Source organism: Hermetia illucens, chromosome 5 (assembly GCF_905115235.1).
Source record: "Hermetia illucens chromosome 5, iHerIll2.2.curated.20191125, whole genome shotgun sequence".
Taxonomy (NCBI): domain Eukaryota; kingdom Metazoa; phylum Arthropoda; class Insecta; order Diptera; family Stratiomyidae; genus Hermetia; species Hermetia illucens.
Window position 1 is genome coordinate 68,073,407 of NC_051853.1, and position 14,646 is coordinate 68,088,052.

At 42.0% G+C, this 14,646-nt stretch overlaps 1 protein-coding gene across 1 annotated transcript; it reads left to right on the plus strand.

Moving 5' to 3' along the window:
- Nucleotides 1-2,456: 2,456 nt before the first annotated feature.
- On the plus strand, nucleotides 2,457-3,545 carry LOC119657490 (putative per-hexamer repeat protein 5). Its single transcript, XM_038064413.1, has 2 exons — nucleotides 2,457-2,594; nucleotides 2,881-3,545. The coding sequence occupies exons 1-2, from the start codon at nucleotides 2,540-2,542 to the stop codon at nucleotides 3,465-3,467; spliced, it is 642 nt and encodes a 213-aa protein (XP_037920341.1). The 5' UTR covers nucleotides 2,457-2,539; the 3' UTR covers nucleotides 3,468-3,545.
- The last annotated feature ends 11,101 nt before the right edge of the window (nucleotides 3,546-14,646 follow it).

Consider the following 14,646-nt stretch of genomic DNA (forward strand, 5'->3'; position numbering starts at 1 on the left):
ACGCCGAGGCCCGAAGGTCTTTCTCGCTTGAGCACAACCACAACCACCATGAAACTCCCACTAGGGGGGCCAACCGCAAACAACCGAGCTGTACTCACATACAACGGGAGTTCACCCGAAGTATGTGAGTCCAGGGGCTATCCCGGTTCCCATGGTATCAGTATACCCCTGGTAAAGTTTCGTGACCAATTTGCCACTTCAGATGAGTTCCCGTGCAGACTCGGGTCTGATCGCCCTAATTAGGCCTTTGGAGCATTCGCCTACTGCATCACGGCTGGCGAACCAAAGTGAATACAGCGTCTCCCGGTGCCACCACTATGGAGGTTCTCCTCGGCCACTTGGTTTTGGTTTGGCCGACAGGGTTTCCGCCCCGTCTTCCTCACCGCCACCTCTGAGCACTACACCTCGATAAGGTCGGAAGCCAATGAATAAGCGATTTACGAGGATAGTACAGTGAGCCTGACAAAGGGTTGAGTGCTCGAAGCTGCGACCTTTGTGGCTAAAAGGAAGGTTGGGAAATGGCGTCAAAATCGTGGAGTTACGAAAAAAGCTATTATACGAGAGAGGTGCTGAACATGGGCACGCTTATGATACTGTCGAGGTTGCAGTTGGAAAAGGTATAATAAGCCAACCTGGATCCGCTTTAATCGTTTACTAACCGGGTGGAGAACGTAGAAGAGGAAGCGAGGATGATGGTAGATTTAGCTTTTCGATGCTGCCGTGACGATCCTCGGTAGAACTTTGGAGGTCGTCCCTTCTTAACGAAGCACAGATATTGGAAGAAGCTTGGGTTGAAAAGTTAACTGTCTTTTAACATCATCATATAAAGCCCCACTGGAACTGTATGGAACAGGCAAAGATTAGACGCCCGGGGCGACTTAGGTATGAGGCCAATATTTACACCAACGTTCGTTGCCGTGCCAGATCAATAGTAAAGCTTGGGCGCCACAGAAGTACATCAATTACCTGGTGGACCGCTCAATGGAACAAGCTCGACTTTTATCAGCACTGTCAGAAAATGGTAAAAGATGGTTATAGGGTTATGGTCTTGATTTATCTTGAAAGTTTGCTTTAAATAGGTTCTCAAAGTACGAACTTTTACGTAAAAGAGTGGCTATATTTTGCCAAGGCTAAGTTATTCCTAGAATCGGGAAAATGCTGTTGTCTTATTCCTCTTGCTATTTTTTCGTGAAATTCAACTTTACTAGTCATATTTTTTGTAATTGGTGTGATATAGGTCGACAGGTCCACAAATTAATTGAAATGAATGTTGACTTTACTATTCAGATTCCATTATGGTACTTCTTATTTAAATTAGAGATATAAATTCGTTTGAAAGCCTGGGTCTATTTGAAGACCGGCAAATAGAATGTATGTACCTTCACTCGAAAGGAAAAAATCTCGATTAGCGGAATAGCTGTGTACAAAATCAAACAGTAAGTCAACAAAATTTTGGTTAGCCCAGGTATCGGCATGTCTTTCTCTGAATTAATTGAATGCCTAATAGAAAGATAGATAATTTTTTTGCTATCTTTGAATAGAAGAACCACCTTTCTCTGCAAGGCTTGCTGTTTGAAAGTTCATCTATTCAACTTTTTACGTAAGAGGTTGTACGTAAAGCAATTTATTGATCCCCAACCGTAAACAAATTAATTGTCTTACCAGATAGGAACCCATGTAACTTAAAATGGGACGGAACCCCATGAAAAAAATGGTGTTGGGCCTGGAATATCCAAGTAAGTAGTGCCGGGGCCCGACGGAACGATGAATAATATGATTTTTGGTCAACGTTATGGCTTTGGGTGTCTCAGTGAAAATAACGACTATTTAAACTTTAGAGGAAGTATCTACAGATTCAGAAGAGATGGGCAATATACTTTAGTCGGTCTGAAATTTTATAAATTTGAATGCAATTGCTGTTGTCTACCCCCTGAATATGTATACTGAAAGAATTAGGTAGGACAAGTACTATCCGAATTTTCAAGGTCATGAATATTTTGCTCCCTTACTCCTCTATAGGAAAGAAATGATGAATTGTATGTAGTTGCGAAAATTTTCGTTCCATCACAACTCAATCAGTTCTTTCCTTTCTTTAATCTGAACTAAATTTAGAACAAATCGCAGCACAAATCCATCCTAGAGTGAAGCCTATAAATCATAGCCAAGAAGGCATAGAATGTTCTCCAAGAAACCTTTGCCTTTTTTGCTTCATGGGGAAGAAAAATGATGGAAAGACTGCAATGCAGACTACAAAAAGATATAAGGTGAGTACCGTTGATCCTGTGTCCAATTTAGTCATATCTGAATGATTTGAAAGAACTTTTTTACCCTTTATGCGTTCTGTGTAATTGATGGAACGAAAGTATTGTATTCGAACCTGGGATCAATTATTTAATTCATTGACCTCGCCAGAAATGATAATATAAAGCATTGGATGTTGTTACACTTTTTCAGTGTTTGAAGACCAACGGAACCTCTTATTGCCTCGGGAGCTCGAATCAATCTAGTTTTACGCTAATATCTTCGCGAATTGTTCAAAATGCGTGGGATTTTCCTGGTGTTTTCTGTCATTCTGTGCCTTTGTGGAGTGCAAGGTGAAGTGATGTATGAAATGAACGCTTCTGAAAAACATAAACGATCCAGCCAAAGTCCTTACTCGACACGAACGTCGTCAATGTTGCTTTTTTGAGTCTTCTTCCTGCAACTCACTATTCCTTCGGTGATGGTATATGCGCTGACCATACCGTACATTTTAACAGACATTTGAGATTACCAAACTTCGCGATGTTAACTTACTTCAAGCGCACTCACGCCCTAAATATACTATAGACTTACTTCGCATTTTAAATTGCTTCAGACTAAAATAAATCTTCTTTGCAGGTGGGAAATACCGAGTCATCAAATTAACAAGAGATCCAGCTATAATACTAAGAAGAAGCAACACAACTATTAGTAGCAACAACGTGCCCGATGAGAACCGGATATTAAGCACTGGCTTTCTTCAGGCATTGGCAAATATCAAGGGTGGCGGCACTGCCACGACTACCGCAGCACCCACTTTAACAGGAACCATTACTGGTACCCTCACTGGAACGGGAACACCCACAGGTACAACTGGCACTGGCACGTATACAATCACCGGAACCGGAACTGGCACTGGTACTGGTACTTATACTGATACCGGTACTGGAACAGGAACTGGAACAGGAACTGGCACAGGAACAATTACCGGCACTGGAACAGGAACAGGCAATCGATTTTCTTGGTTCCGGGTTACTAAATCGAAGTCAAAAGACGGAAAGAAGCCAGAAAATCAAAAAGGACAAAAATTGAAAGAAACTCGCAAAGGACAGAATTCTCAGAAATCTCAGAAGAAGACGCAAGCAGGAAACAAACGAACGACCCATAAACCTAAACGAGAACGAAAGCCAGAATTATTTTACGTAAGGAGACCTCGTGGCGATTAATGCAGATTATCTGAAGTAACCAGAAATAAACAAAACCCGGACAAAAGTAATTTAATATAGAATTTTCAATCTACAGACTGTGGCCCTATAATAAAGTAAAAATTATAAATAATAGAATGTTTCACTGAAGGACCCTCCATTAGCAAAGTATTTTGGGTTTTTTTTTTCATTTTGGGTCCATAGTCGACTGGAAGAGTTGTTTCTATACCCAGCTCTTACAAGCAAATGAAAATTAAGCCTAGATTATTAGGTGTTAACGGGCGAATGAAGCAAAAAAAGAATGAAACGCTAACCAAATACATTTTCCTCGTAGCTATTGTAGGTTCACTGGAGCATTGGGGTTACTTTTCAAACTGCTTGAATTTCAACCTTGCTGTGTTCAGTTTCTGGCCACTCGCTATTAACATTCGCTTACAATCACGTTTTTGTGTCGTTTGAGCCTTTGTCTGGTTATCCCCGCATAAGCAACCCGGACTATTCCTGGTAGGTTCGCGCAGTACCATAAAAGGTTCAAATTATCCCAAAAGGCTAGGAAAATGTGGCTGATCACGAGAAAGAAATTGCATTCCATTGTGAGGAGTCGAATTTAAAATCGCAATGGAGTGCTATTTCTTTCCCGTAATCAGAAGGATACTTCCACGAGGCAGTAGAACGAACCGTCGAAGCCTGTCCCAGATATGATATCAAAATCATACTTTATTTTATTTTTTAATAGCCAAGTAGGGAAGGAGCCCGCATTCAGGTGATACGTTGGCTTCCATAGCTTACATCAAAATACAAATGATAACGGACTGCGGATTATGCAATTAGCAGTATCACACAAAACGGTTGTTGGAAGTACCTGGTTTGCGCGGAAAGCGGTCCACAAACATACGTGGGCCTCTCCAGACGGGACCACTTTCAACCAAACTGACCATGTGTTGATCGAACGCCGCCACATCTCAGCCTTGATGAATGTCAGAACATATAGGGGGGTCAATATAGACTCGGATCACTATCTCGTTGGCATGGTGCTCCGAACTCGAATGGGGTAAGAGTTAACACTGAAGCCATCCACAACACAGTCCTCCGCAACACCGATAAGAGATGCCGCAATAACCGCAGTCAGAGATTCTGGAGATGAAGCATCAACAAATGATCTTCACAATCACCTGAAGAACGTTATCATAAATACGACCACAAACATACTTGGCCTCAGCCGCAAAAAGCGTCGGAACGGCTGGTTTGACAATAAATATAAGCTGGCAACGGAACGGAAGAATGCTGCATACCGAGTAATGCTGCGAAGACTTATCACGAACTCCGCCGAGCGGGGAAGCAACTTAACAGACAGAAAAAAGAAGCCTGGAAGAAGCAACAGGTCTGTGAACTAGAAAAGTACAAGGAGCAACCGCACCAGGGGCGAAAGTTTTACCAACAAGTCAGCAGAATGAAGCCTTATACACCTCGATGCTCATCCTGCCAAGACAAAGAGGGAAATCTGATTTCCCACAGAATCACCACATTGGAGCGATACTTTGATGAACTACTGAATAACCAGAACATCGGCCAGTTGGAGGTCCCGCCAACTAAAGACGACGGACAAATACTGCCACCACCAAGTATAGAAGAAACAGTCCGTGCAATTCGTCGGCTTAAAAATCATAAGTCGCCAGGAGCCGATGGAATTACTGCCGAATTTATTAAATATGGAGGCGACCAATTATACCAAGTGGCTAGTCAACTTGTGCTCAAGGTGTGAGATAGCGAATCAATGTCTGACGTTTGGCAAAGAGGCATTATCTGTCCCATACATAAAAAGGGAGATATGACACAATTCAGCAATTATAGAGGTATCACGTTGCTGAGTATCATCTATAAGATATTTTCCGCTATCTTGCTAGGCCGAATAACCCCACACGGAAGGGACATCAGTTGCACCATCTATGATCGCCTATGATCGCATAGCCAGGGTAAAACTGTACACGGCCATGAGAGAATTCGGTATTCCAACGAAATTGATAAGACTGATTAGGCTGACCTTCACCAATGTGTGAGGCCAGATTAAAGCAGCAGAATCACTCTCAAGATCATTCGACACTAACAACGGTCTACGACAAGGAGATGCCCTATCATGCGTCCTCTTTAACCTGGCCCTCGAGAAAGCTATTCGTGATGTCGAGGTAAATACAAGAGGTACGATCCTCTTTAAGTCCACCCAACTACTGGCCAATGCTGACGATATCAACATCATGGGAAGAACCACCCGGGACGTACAAACTGCCTCCGTCCAGATCGAGCAGGCGACGCGAGATCTTGGACTGCAAATCATTGAAGGCAAGACGAAGTATATGGTGGCAACGTCAGCACTAAAAACCAACCAACTAACAACATCAAACCGCACTGGTCAAACGGGAAGAACAAAAATAGGAGACTACAACTTTGACACCGCTGATAATCTTTCCTATCTAGGGTGGAACATCACAACCGATAACAGCCACGATGATGTGATCCGCGCACGGTTGTTGGCAGCCAACAAAGCCTATTTGAGCTTACAAAAACTGTTCCGCTCGAAACGTCTCACCATAGGGTCAAAGCTCTTACTGTACAAGGCAATGATCTTGCTAGTCCTCATGTATTCCTCGGAGACTTGGGTTCTTAGCAAAAAAAAACTGCGAACTCTTGGCCGCGTTCAAGGGAAGAATCCTTCGAAGAATTTTTGGCCCGTACATCAGGATGGAGGATTCCGTAGCCCACATAACGACGAATTCTATGAGCGATACCACGACCGTCAAGTTGTGGATAAAATGCGGCTCAATAGGTTGCGGTGGGGGGGTCACGTAATCCGTATGTATGAGGATGATCAACCCCGAAAAGTCTATAAGGGCAATATCTATGATAGAAAAGGGAGACGAGGCAGACCCTGCCTAAGATTGCGTAGGTCAGGACGCCAGACAGCTTTTAGGGATATCAAATTGGTGAACTTCAGCGCAAAACTGGGATGTCTGCAGTTCCTTATTGAGGCATGCCTAGACCGGATACCGGTTGTTGCGCCGTTGACGATGATGAATCAGAAGTGTTTTGGGATAATTCGCATGTCCACGGTAATAGAAGCAATCAAGTAGAATAAAGAATAACATTCGACATATCACAACACCGAATCGGGATATTGGCCCGTTTGGTTTCGTTGAGAAAATAAGAAAAAATTTTGCCAAAAAGGGCGCCTAGATCCTAAATAAAATGGCCATTAATGCAAGTGTTCCCTATGACATATTTCGTAGTAATTCCTGGTAGGAAGCATAGGCGTATCTAAGGATATCCCTAAAAGGCACACAGTGAACAGATTCCCCGTAGAAAGCGACTTTTCTGATATGTCTTCTTCGCAAACTGAATCTGAGCTACGCGGCCATTTGGCCCCTTTTCTCACACCAGCAGAAAATATCAGAATCATCTACCCCAAATTTTCTCTGAAACTGCCCGAATGGACACCATCCTGCCGTAGTGGGGTAACCTCCAATATTTTACTATTACCTTAAGTATTTAGGAAATAATGAATGAATATAGAATTGCGATACATGAGCTACTTTCAAAGAAAGCCTGCACTTTACGTATAAAGTACAAACCGTGTGGAAGGACAGGAGAACAACTCCTCTAATAGAAGGAACTGGGAACTCAAATACCGCCCGCCGAAAGCATGACAGATGAAGAATTAGTCAGTAAATAACAGGAAAACAGGTATAGAAATGTCCTAGCCTAGACAGAAAAGCACTGGGAAGGAGGGCAAAGCTCCTTGAGAATAGAAATATAGGAGCTGATGTTCTACCAGATGTAACATTATCCGGAGGAATCGGAGAAAAAGAAGCACAACTAGTTGGTAGTTTCGGTCAAATCGCCACTAAAGGCAGTAGATTCTTCGGGCAGCGACAATGTGCGCAAAAGGTGTAAACCAACCAAAGCAGTAGCCCAGCATTAAAATCGGTGCATTATGTGGTGATCAAATCAACTACATAAACCTCAATGAAGCTGGCCAAAAAGAGAGTTCCCCGATTACTATTATGGGAAAAACTGGAAATCCGGCCGGACCATCCATGGGACTATAACTTTAATCTTCCAGAAAATGGAAGAGGAAGCCGTCACAGAAGCAAACTTTAGCCACTATTGAAGGTTGAATCCTAACTGTCCGAACTGTCTCCTCCTTGTCTAGAAGAAAAAGCATAGGGAAGGGTGGCTGATGATGGACGCAACTGGACAAAAAAAGTAAAGCCCCTTAGTAATGTGATCTCATTATTACTCTATGGAAATATCCAGAAAATTAAACGGACGGAAACGGACTTTCAGTAGAAGGTGAGAGCAAGCTAGTAACTGCATTTAAACCCACACTTTAGGCAGCAGATTATTCCGCCTGGCATAATGGGTGAAAAATACGTAAAACGAGCACAAAGGAAGGGGTCTACGCCTTGAGTTACTTGCACTGAAACCTACTCTTACGATTTTCACGAGAGTTACGATCGGTATATTGAGAGGTGATCAAACCAAAGGCAGAAACCTCAACAAAGGTGGTCTCACCGAAAGCGGGGAAGGAGAGGAAATAAGAAGATGAGCTGTTATGTTTCTGAATGCAGTCATGGAAATTTCATCTAAGGGTTATAGACTTTAAGCCAAGCAATCTAGAAAATAGTGTTAGAACTTGGACTGAAACATTGATAAGACTACTTTAAAGCTACTCCAACAGACAAATATAGCCGAAAAATGCCAAGCTTAATGGAACAAGATCAGGATTGCCGAAAATGAATTTCAGCAATTTATAATTCAAAAATATAAGCGCTAATTAGGAAACTACCAACATAAATTTGACGTTTTTCTAAAAAGTTTGAATTAGAAAGTGAAAGCGAGATTTCGTAGCGGCGCAGGACCTTTAAACGAGATGAGTCGGCCAAGCTGGATCTCCTTACAAAATAATATGAGACGTTCACGAAATTCAGAGGTTAGTCCCGTTTAGACCCGCTCGGAAATACATTTTCCAGGGAGACCAGTTAGTAGAATTGAGTAGCGGTTTCCACGAGCCTTTAAAAGTGGTAATATTAATAGAAAATTCCGATGGCAATGGTAATTACTGAAAAAAGAAGAACTGATGTACCATCTTTCGAAGAATTTAAAGTGCTTGAATGGATACAATCTATCCCTTTATTCAAAAGCAGAATATCGAATACTCCAAGTGACCGCTAGAAAATACTGTTTTACTATAGGCTCGATGTCTACACCACAACAGGCCAAGATAGTCTTTATTCGAAAGCCCGGGATAGAAGGCAGCTCAAAAACAAAGAATTTCAGGCAAATTCGCTTTTCCTGAAATGTCTGTAAGAAGTGGTTGTAACCACAATGACGAGGCAAGGCAAATCATCATGCTTAGCCTATTTGTGCCGTAAGCTACTTGTCGATCCACGTTCAACTGTATGGCGGATAGACTTAGGATAGATTCGAGAATCGCGAACCGCATAAAATTTTTATTATTTCTGGCATGTTTTGGCAGCCAAAGTTTTGAGTTTTGCTAGAATTCTTATTCTAAGTTCGGCCAATAAACAATGTAAAATCGATTTTATTATAGATGTGTAAATAAAATCACAGCTCTTGGTAGTACGTATAGTAGTGCTACTGGGAGTCCTAGGACCTCTGATATTGTTCATCGATCTGATATTTCCCCGTTGCTTTAAAGCATCAACTACTCGAAATTCGACGCTTTATAATAGTTGAATTTCCGCCCCTGATATTGTGGGTAGCACGTATATTAACTATGTTACATAATGTAAAGGAGGCACGAAGACGGCTACGGTTTCGTTCGAGGGCAGAGGCAACTCATTAGACGCTACCTCACCTCTGCCCTGGGAGTAGCATGACCGAAGCGGCTCGCAGATATTATACGCTCAAGAAGGTGCGAATTATACTCAACTTAAATGCGCCCGCAGCTCAGACCAAAGACTGGCCGGAGCTAGACACTTTTTTCTTTTTTAAGATTTTGGAAGTCCTAAGTACGCATCCACTTGATGCCGGACCGATAATACTAATGAGCCCGAAAGACATACCTCCAGTAACTACAGACGAAGTCTTGGACGCAGTGAATAGGGTCCCGGATACCGCAACCCCCGGCATTGATTGACCCTTCAATAAGACATTGAAAACTGGCAATGAGAATGGCACCATACATGTTCGCACGGGTATTTGCAAATTGCCTAAAAGAAGGGTGCTTTCTCGCAGAGTAGAAGATAGAAAAACTTGTATTCATTCATCATCAGGCCGTTGTCATTGGATTCGCAGATAACGTTGGGGTGGACATAGCATCCAATCACCCCGACGAAGTACAGATATGTGCGAACAAGGCTATATGGACAATCAAGTCTTGGCTTAAAGACCACGGGCTGGAACTTGTCGAACACAAGAAGGAGTTGGTGTTCTTTACAAAACGGCGGAAACAGAAAGCTGTTGAAATTTGCATCGGGCGCATCGTATTAGCTCTTAGCCATCGCTGGAATACCTGGGAGTAGCATTAGACTCCAAGCTGGGCTTTAAAACCCATTTAAAGCTTACTGGGTAAAAAGCGGCAACAATCAGTTTAACATTGGCAAGGATGCTTCTAATTGCAGGCGTCCTGAAACACAGTCGATGATTACTCTTATCGCGAGTCGTTAGCTCTGTACTTTTATATGCGACACCAGTGTGGGCTCGATAAAAATCGAAGAAAATCGCAGATAGCTTCAAGCTGCATATCGATTAAGCGTTCTCCGAACATGTTGCGCCTACTGAACAACATCTTATGAGGCAGCATGTGTGATTGCAGGGATGATCCCGGTGAATATTCTAATCGACGAGGCAATTCGTCTCGACGAGAATCAGGAAAGGAGGCTAGATAAGCAAAGTGAGCGTCTGCGGTCATTAGCTGCATGGCAAACAGCATGGGACCAGGCGGAGAATGGTCGGTAGATACACAGGCTTATCCCAGACATAAGTATGTGGACTACGCAGAACCACGGTGAGACGAGTTACGATCTGACTCAGTTCTTACCCAGACACCGTGGATACGGAATTACCTCTATAGGTTCGGTCTAGATGAATCGCCCGATTGTCCTACGTGTGAAGGTGCAGCTGAAAATTCAGAATACGTCTTCTTCACCTGCCCAAGATTTTAAAGCTCAAGGAGAAAGCTTGAATTTGAGTTAAATACCCGTTTAACGGCGGAAAATCTGATAAAGTACATGGTGCAATCAAATAAAGCATGGGACGCGGTAGTTGCAATGGTTAAACGGATCCACCAGCAGCTAAAACAGCAGAAGTGCAGCGGAGAAATAAAAGGGAAACTGCTGCAATTGACACCAAGCAAAGTTGGTTTCGCGGGGAGAGTGTGGAAAGAATATTGAAGGTTATAGTGGGTAAAAGCCCGACATGCGTCTCCTTGATTCGAGATGCGTATCCATGATCGATTTCCCCCAGCCAAAAAAATGATAGACAGGCAGGCAGTAAGCCGATTTTAATAAGGTTTTGTTTTACATAAAACCTTAAAAAAAGTCGAGAGACTGGAAGTTGGAGGCTCCAGGTATGAGGGCTTTATATATTTCTTACATAAAAATATTTGGATGGACCCAGCAAGTAATGTATGTGAGGATGCTCACTTCAGCGCAATACTCACATTCAAAGCCTTAGAATTTGCACTGAAGTGACAGCTTTGGCCTATTATATCTTTGTTAATAACAGTGCGATTTGCACCAAAATTGGATCATAAAGTATGATTATAGCTTATATTACTGCACAATTCTAGGATGACCTTAAGAGTTATCATATAAACTTTATTTGAACAGATATCGGTATGAAGGATATTTCGAGGCCTAGTGGCAGCTTCTTGTTTTTTTTTCAGACTTTCAGTGAGGGTTGGATTCTAAGAATGGGTCCGTGGAAGAATGACCACTTTTTAGCCCCACCCCCACCCCATTTTGCAGTAAATATAAGAACTAGTACCAGCATTGACAAGCAGATCGTGGCCTTTCGTTTGGTTGTTCCGCAAGAAGCCACGGACTGATTCTTGTAGAGGGAAAAACTGAAGTCGAAGAAATTACGTCCGTATTAAAATTGAAAATCGTATCACCACTTCAAGTTGCCCACTAAATACTTAGAAATAATAATCGACGCGAAACTCAATTATAAGAAACACGTACACGTAGTGTGCTTGTGACAAAACATTCACTACAAGTGTGGCTCTGACAAGAACAAAGGTTAAATGGGTGAATCATATCTTGCTCTTTGTGGCCCTAGTTTGCGGAAGTGCATTGCAGATCTCATGTAGCACTCATAAACTGAGTATCGTTTACAGACAAACCACCAGTCAATAGAGACAATAAAAGAAATTTGTTGAAGGGACTGTAGGTCCCCCCGCAAAGGCATATGAGGAATATATGGTCAATTGGATGAACCATTGACATGCTTGTATTAGGTTAAGATGATTAAGATGGCCCTATTTTGAAGTCAGTCCAGGTCAAATTTGATCAGAATGTTAAGTCCATCTCTCAATTTGCAAACAGAAAAACGCCGAAAGAGAGAGATCTGCAGCGTCCATCAGATATCCGCTGAAAGATGCAAAGCGTCGCATCCGCTACATTTCTGATCCTAGAAATACTGCTATGCTCAAAAAAATAATCAACATTTGATAGGTCATGTAACGCGCACGCAATTACTTCCATGATTTGGTGGATGATCGATGGATGCTTCTAGCCAAGGGTGATCAATGAGCCGGTCTAGCGCACTTTATCAGTGCAGCAAGATTTCTTGGCCCTGCTAACTTCTAATAGGAGAATTTTATGTTGTAGATCCCCGCTTCCTAAGTCAGACGCAAAGGGTTAACTACAATATTTACCTACATTGACAGTTTCAGTAACTGGTCTACTGTAGCTACTCCTTTCGGTAAAATTGGTGCGGATTTTATTTTTTTGTTTTCCCAGTCTATCACTAGTGATCGTTACTCATCGATAGCATCATGTTTCAGTTCCTCGCCAAAGTCACTCATCTCTAAGAAGACAAGGACTACAAAGAGGCTTACCACTCAGCGGCGGACGGTATAATTGAACGTTGGCACAGTTCACTCAAAGTTTCTCCCATGAGTCATGGGGCAACCAATAGCATCGGAAAGTTGTCTATAGTTCTCCTAAGACTAGAAACTGCTTTGAACGATTCCTTAGGAGCCTTTCCAGCTGAATGATTCTTTGAACTCTTCGTGTTCCTGGTTAGTTTTCTTCGAACCCAGATGTTCACCGGAGGAAAGAAATCTCTTTTCTCTCGTTCGAAAATATGTGGGATCTATTCTAATCTTGCAACTCCGCCCAGTAATTGCATAAAACAATTTCAAACCCTAGAGTTAACTAATTTTAATTTAAGCTTGCGACCTCTTCTTGGAATTTTACTACAATTGTCGTGAGATTGCAACTGGAACTGCTACCTGTTGTATGATTTAAACAAGTCGGGAAACCGGAAGCTGGACGCTTCAGGTATGAAAGGTCTTGCATATTTTATTTATAAAGATATTTGAGTATGAATTTGTCCCATCAGTACGTAACACATAATATGCGCATATATTATGTGAGAATATTCACTTTCGGGAGATATTGACATTCAAAATCTTGAATTTTCAAAGAAGTGCCACTTTGACCCATTATAACTTTGTTAGTAATAGTGCAATTTCGACCAAATTTAGAAGGATCAAGCTCTACATATAACCTAAGTTTCGTGATGTTAGAATGAACATAAGGGGGGTTCTGCAGCCAATTACTCAAAATTATTATAATAAACTATTATTAACTTTATTTGAAGGGAAATCGATATGGAAGGTATTTCGGAGCCTAGGTACCATATAGTGGCAGCCTCTTGACTTTTTTCAGATTTTTCGGTTGGGCAGTTTCTGAGAATGGCCCCCTTAAATAAATGACCACTTTCGACCCCCGCACTCCCTGCCTTTCCAACAAGTGTCAAAACTAAGACCAGCTTCAGAAAGTACCGACCAAGACCTTTCATTTGATATCCCACATGATTATATTTAATGAAAAAAGAAATGTACACCCCCCTTTTGCATGTATGGGGACCCCCCCCCCCCCCCTTAACCTCGACGTATAAGGATGTTACTCACTATATGCGTGAGCGTTCACAGTTGCCATTTTTCTGCCAAATTTGGTGTCAATCGCTGCTACAGTCTCCGAGAAAAATACGTGTGACGGACATAGAGACAAACATACGGACAAACAGACAGTAAACCGATTGTTTTACACAAAACCTTAAAAAGATGTCAAATTCGAAAGTTTAGTTGCTGAAATAAAAGCATTTTCCTATGTCATGCTTTCAAAATACTCTCCTTGCCTTGAAATTAAGAATCTGAAAATCTTCAGCTTTGTATACTTATGCTGGAATCGGTGTTAATATTGGTTTTGTAGCGGGGGCATCGCCTTTAGTATCGCATCTTCGAATTTATGGGCACATTTTGAGGTATGTAAAAAAATCCCGGCAAATCTGTTACAATAGGCAGCTGGGACTCAAGTGAAATTTCGTGAATACTTCTAGGTAATATTCCCAAATATTAACGCTACAGAGCTTATGTGTTTCGCTTCATTAGTAAAAATGAGCCTCATCTATCAACGACTATCCCAATCGAGAAGTAGAATTAGAAGAGATGAGAAGAGGCTGATATTCCATGGCTTTCTTCCCATTTGCGTGCTAAGTGCTCTTGTTTTAAGGTAGGTCAACGAGTTCAAGAAACTGAAAATCTGTGCGTTATGCTGCGGGCAAGACATAATGAAGACGCATAACAGAACAATCATAATTAGCTGGCACTTTAACCCATAGCTGCCTACTCAAGTCACAATGTTGACAATGTGCTTTACCTCCAGGTGCTAACAGAAGTGGCGAATTGCATATTTATGATGTTCTCCTCTCAGTTTGTTGCGTGGTAGAAATATCCCAGGAGGCATAATTTCTATGTTCTATGAAGATAACCCAAGCTGAGCATCGTCTATTGTTTTCGATTCGGACCATTCTTCTATTCGGTGGAAGCATAGCTATGTGTGTCAAAAGGAGTACTTATCATGAGAAGAATATTAGCAGAATCTTGAAAAAACTCAAGATGTTCCAGGGACAGTTAATAAAAGCCTGGCTGGCACGGTTGAATGCTCAGTAG